Source organism: Pongo pygmaeus, chromosome 6 (assembly GCF_028885625.2).
Source record: "Pongo pygmaeus isolate AG05252 chromosome 6, NHGRI_mPonPyg2-v2.0_pri, whole genome shotgun sequence".
NCBI classification, from domain to species: domain Eukaryota; kingdom Metazoa; phylum Chordata; class Mammalia; order Primates; family Hominidae; genus Pongo; species Pongo pygmaeus.
Window position 1 is genome coordinate 66,987,840 of NC_072379.2, and position 6,052 is coordinate 66,993,891.

At 31.6% G+C, this 6,052-nt stretch overlaps 1 protein-coding gene across 4 annotated transcripts in view; it reads left to right on the forward strand.

Annotated features, from left to right (window-relative positions):
- The window catches only part of TMEM196 (transmembrane protein 196), a 51,507-nt gene extending 49,111 nt beyond the window's left edge, over window positions 1-2,396 (forward strand). For 2 of the 4 annotated variants that reach the window (XM_054495649.2, XM_054495650.2), the window contains exon 4: window positions 1,925-2,396. In XM_054495649.2, the coding sequence (XP_054351624.1) occupies window positions 1,925-1,984 (60 nt within the window). In that variant the 3' untranslated portion in view covers window positions 1,985-2,396. The remainder of the gene's footprint in view (window positions 1-1,924) is intronic. The other 2 variants (XM_054495647.2, XM_054495648.2) reach the window with 1 other exon arrangement.
- Window positions 2,397-6,052: the final 3,656 nt, after the last annotated feature.

Sequence of the window (6,052 nt, forward strand, 5' to 3'; positions counted from 1 at the left end):
CCTGCCTATAAGCATCCAAACACATTTCTGCTTGGATGATTCATGACTCCTTTTATTGTCTGCTACTTCATGATTCTGACTCAGTATAATCATTCATGGGCCAGAGTTTTGTTTTTAATAATAGATATGTCTGGATAAAGACAAACTGTGTATTTCCCTCATGCTAAAATTGCATGAGAAGATGGCCAAAGTTGGACACTAATACAGTAAAATTTTGGCATGAAAAGATTCTTCTTGTAAAATCATCTTATGTGATACATTTTAAATTTAGTTCCCATGTTTCAAATTGCTGAAAATAAATAGTAATGGTTCTTGGTTTGCTCAAACAAAGTAATTGGACATACAGAAAGTCACCTGGATACTATGGCCCATTTGCAGAAAGCCCATTTGCAAATAGTCACATTGGTCCAGCCCAAATTTAAACCACAATCTTCCTATTAAATTAAGCATGCCTATTTGCAAATTTTTTTGCAAACTGGAGACTCACTCATTTTGAAACTAATTTTCACTCTTCTTTCCTGTCAGTGATTTTACTGTGTTTATGGTAGAGTGAATTCAGTTAAGAAAATTCTTTTTTCGTAAAATTTTAAAAAATTGTTTTACTAAATTCTGCAATAAAAGGTTAATATAACAGATTCACTTTTTATCATTTCTAAGCAGTTTTCGAGTGGAAAGTCATTGTAGAAGGAGAAAAGGCACCTAACGGGTTTATGTAAATTTATTAGAAATTTGATTTTTCTCCTAGTAGGTAAAATAGGAAAAGTAAATTTTGTTGAAGATCATTGGGGGTGGGGGGTGATTCTACCTATTTTGCCATCAATGGTGAGTTCCTCAATGAAGCCTCAAATCAGATTTCTGAGCTATGAACTTAACTCCAGCACATAACCCTAATATATTTTCAGATTTTTCATCACATACATCTCTAGGAGACTTTCACCATGTACATCTCTAGCAGATTCTCCAAACAGAGCTAGGGAGAAATAGATAGAAATAAAATAATTGAGAAAATAATTTCCACTTGTAATTTTTTTTTTTCTGCTCTGTTGCAAATAGGCTTGTTCAAGCATGGAAAGATGCTGCCAATTTATTTTTAGATATTTTTATCAACATATTTTTAGTATGGTGCTCTAACCATTAAAATATGAATGGGCTTCATATCCCATCACTTTTTATTGTGCTGGGAAGGGTTTAATATTTAATAAAACATATGAATTAAAAGCATCACAATTTTTCATAATGTATTTCATATAATCGAAAATGAAACTTTTAATGCTAGTTTGTCCTTTGCATCTATATTTTCAGTGCTTTTCTATATAGTTTTACTTATTAACTTTTTAGTAATTGATCCATTAAAAACATGTTAAGAGACTTCACTGTTTTTGCTTCTTACTGGAAGAGTGATAGTGTCATGAAAAACAATCTTTCCCACTATGATTTTTTAGTGATCCATAGTTACAAATGAGCAATGATGCCCTTGTAGGCCTTTTTCTGTTCTTAGCAAAAGGCCACATATTTTCCTATAGAATAAAGGTCACCTCCAGAATGCATTGGCACTTTGTTGACATGCTCAGCAGAGTCTATGCATTAGAAAAAGTTGCGCATTTAACCATCTTCTTCTTTCTAGGCGAGGTCTTTCCAAAATTGAGTTGAAGAAAGAAAGAGGAAACTCAGGAAAGTGGGGAGAGAATGGACCGTTGTGGTGGATAGAATATTTTGGTCTAACTGACTCTTACTTCGGCATTTTCATGTGCTCCAAGATGCCATGAAATTTTATTTCCTCAAATATAACAGCAATATCCTTGTCTTTCCCCAAAACTTAGCAAGTTTTTCAATAGATTGAAATTTCTGTTTTGCAAACTCATTAACCAAAACAATGTCTTACTCCGAAAGCAAATTTTAATTAATCATGTCATTTTTCTAACAGGAAATGACAGACAACATGAGCAATGGAGGACCACAGCTGATATTTAATGGAAGAGTATAATCAATGTTTTAAAGAATTGAACACTTTTTAGGATTTTCATGAGGCAATGAGACACCAAAGGACTAGAAAATAAAACAGTTTTTGCATTTGCATTTATCTCTCCTGAGCATCCACTAAAATTATTCTTCCTAAAAAATATATTGCCTCACTGGTTTCTCTACCCTTTTTTTATGGGTTAAAAAACTTTCCAGAAACATTCTAGTACAATAATTTCAAGAGGCTTTCCAGATTGTTCTAAAGAAGACTTCAGGAAAAAGAAATAATAAAACAGAAATAAAATGCATATTCTATACAAACACTATTTGACTAGCATGATTATTATATTTGTAATGACATATTTCATATGAGTAATTGAAAAGTGCAAATATCAAGAAATAAAAATAACTTACTGATATCTTTGTTTTGAAAGACAGATGGCTTCAAGGATGCTACAATTCAAAACCTCAGTAATGCCTTGTTATAAAAACATTGTAATTATTTTCAACTTGTGAATGAAATATATTTCATAATTTATTTGTAAACGACAAAAAACCTCAAACATAAAAAAGAAACTTTTTAGAGAGAGAGAATACTAATCTATATGGTATTTTTGCATTTTTGCACAAAGAGTGAAAAGTTGTATGTGAATATCATTTAAGAAAATAAACATGTTTTGATCATACTGTGCAGATTGATCTGCATGTTCATGAATGAGCCTAAGAATAAAGTATGTGTGTGAATGTGTGTATATATACTGTAAATATAGAACATGTATACAGCATATATTATAGCATACATGAATGTAAATAGGTATTAGAAAAGAAATTGTGATGCTGTGGGGGTATTATTAAGATTCTACTCCAATAGAAATGGGAAGGCAATTGCTCAAGGCTCTTCTATGCCCACAAAATCACATGTTTAATTTCTACTAAAATTGCCCATTTTTCTTCTTTTAATTAGGTTTTGTGTAAATATCATTGTGGCTGATATTTATGAAGATGAGTGATCTGAATAGTGTAGTATACAGATAGACTACTTATTTGACTATTTCACTATGATTATAGCATTTATGTATAGCAATTAAAATTTATAAACGAACATGACTTTAATGACATACTTCCATATTTATAAAGACATCATGACTTAAAATTATTAATGATATTGATATTTCAAACATCTTGCAGTCCAGTTAAGTGATACAAAAGGGCAGATGATGTAACCCCCCAACAATGAAGTTATAATTACCTTTTCTATGATCTAATTTAGGTGTTTTGTTTTACAATTCTCATGAAATAATATAGGCAGTCCATATATAAGAAAGCCTATATCCAAAGATCCTGAAAGAATTCTTTGAGGAAAAAGTGAGAAGATAGGCTAACATTTATATAGCTAGATTCAATCCTTTCCTCTAATAATGGAATGTTAAAATAGCAAACAAGAACAACACATATAAGTGAAAAAACAACATATATCTGAATATATTTATGAGAATATAACCTCTGGCAACAGACAAAGAAATCTATTATTTTTAAATACATAACTTTCACTATATTGTATACTTTTCTTTTTCCCTAAATCTAATCAATTTTCAAGTCATTTTTTATGAGTTACTTGTTGAACCATAGGTAAATTAAAATATTTAGTATTCAGTATGAGAATATAATTTATAAACAAAACATGAGTTTTAATTGTGCTAACACAGTAATGATAATTCAAGTTAATGAAAATTTGAAGGCCTTTTATAGCAACATGATCATCATTTAACCTATTTAAATCAGCTCACTTAAAATTCTGGCTGTCATCTATTCAATAGAAATAACTGGACTCTGCTTGTTTGGTGCAGTTTTTGAAGTCTCCCAATTCCTTTGGATAACTTCATTGCCTAGTAGATTACAGAAGCTGTCCATAAATGCAACCTCATATAGTGAATCAACATCATAACTATTCATTCAATGCCACAAACAGGCATGATCTTTGCCAATGAAAATCTAAATTACATCATGAAGATATTTGTGTGTGTATGGTCTTCCTGAATTCATGCAAGGATGTAGTTTTGTACTGAAAGAATAAACACTGACGCTAATTTTCAGTATCATTTCTCTATAAACATGCTTGTTCAATACAAAATTATAATACATCAGAAAAATGTTGTAATGCCTTTTGAACTGATCTATAACATAACACATTAAAGGACAAAAGGAGGCATATCATTGCTTTGATGTATAGTTAAAAAGAGATGCCATCATCACAATTATTCAAATAGTTTACAGTGTATGTTTAACCAAGTATAGATATATTTTTACATATGATTATTTCTACCTAGTGTTTTCAGAATTGAGTTTAGAATGATTTACTTGGGATGTGCAGCGATTCTTTTTTAGACAAGTGGGGGATGTTAGGAAGATATTGTTCAAGTGCTTGAAACTTTAATTTGGACAATACATTGAACCACATGCTGGAATGTTTTAAGTGACTACCTTATAGTTTTAGTATGAGCCTACCCTTGGAAGAAAGTAAGGTGATACTAAATTAGAAAACCTATGTGAAACTGGAGTGGTGGTATACTTTGGACCATATCAAATAGGTAGAGGTATGATAAGCATAAAAGAATAAAATTGGACTCTCTTTGGAAATTTTAAACATATATGTGTATGTGTATATATATACACATATGTGTATGTATATGTGTATATATATACATATGTGTATGTATATGTGTATATATATACATATGTGTATGTATATGTGTATACATACACATATGTATATATATGTATATATACACACACAAATGTATATATATGTATATATACACACACAATTGTTTAGAAGTGGAACATGAAATGATAACTCTACTGACATGTCTATAATAAAATGATGTGCTTTGAAACTACATATGGTGTTGGCTTTCTTTTCATTATAATACAGAAATAGCTTCCCCAATAGCTACATGAATAAATGTGCTATTCTGAGAGTGGCAAGGGATGGCCTGCTGTGAATGAGGGGAAAGAGACAGTCACAGATGAAGGATATAGAGTTAAATAAGAATATTATTTGAGATACAAAAGCTAGAATATGTTCAAGTATAGAGAGAGACTGGTTGAAGACATCAAACAAAATGATTATAATAAGAATGTGAAGTCCCTGAGGGCATGAGAAAATAAGACACAGATCATATGAGACAGAATTTACTACGGTAGGACAGAGACTGCAGGTGATGTCACAAATTAAACCACAATATTTAGAGAACTCTGAAGTCCGACTTGAGTTTGTCAAATTGGTTGTTACTGGCATTTGGGCTGGATAATAACTTATTATGCAGACTGTCCCACACATTTCAATCCATTTAGCATCTCTCATCTCTACCCACTAAATCCCAGGAGGACACTCTTATCATTTTAATAACCAAAAATGTCCTAACAAATGTTTACCTGTTTCTTTGGTAGGGAGATATTAGCCAGTTAAGAACCACTGAGGAAATCCTTTGAACATAATCCAGAGCAGCCAATTTTAATGCTACCTATAAGTGAAGACTTGAATTGCTCAAGGTCATAAACTCACTGTTCTAAGGTCTACCTACACTGTCTAATACGGTAGCCACTATCCACATGTGACTATTTAAATCTAAATATAAATTAATAAAAACAAAAGAATATTTTTGTTTTTCAGTTTCTCCATCAAACTGGCCAAGTGTCAAATAGACATATATGGGCAACAGTTACAGAATATCCCCATCATTTCAGAAAGATCCATTAGATAATGCTAGTCAAAAGCACATAGAGAGGAACTTCCCATTTCCTTCAGTCCTTGTACAAGTTCTTGCACAATTAACCAATTATCATTACAACTGAAAATATGAAAAGAGTCAGTAAATACTCCATGGAATTTGAAAGGTGATGCACCAATTATAAATCCATGAACCGGGCAGAGTGTGGTGGCTTATGCCTGTAATCTCAGCACTTTGGGAGGCTGAGGTGAGTGGATCACAAAGTCAAGAAATAGAGACCATCCTGGCCAACATGGTGAAATAATTTTATTAAAGCTATAGCTTGGTTTTTAAGCAATATATTACTTGTGAAATGCATTTGC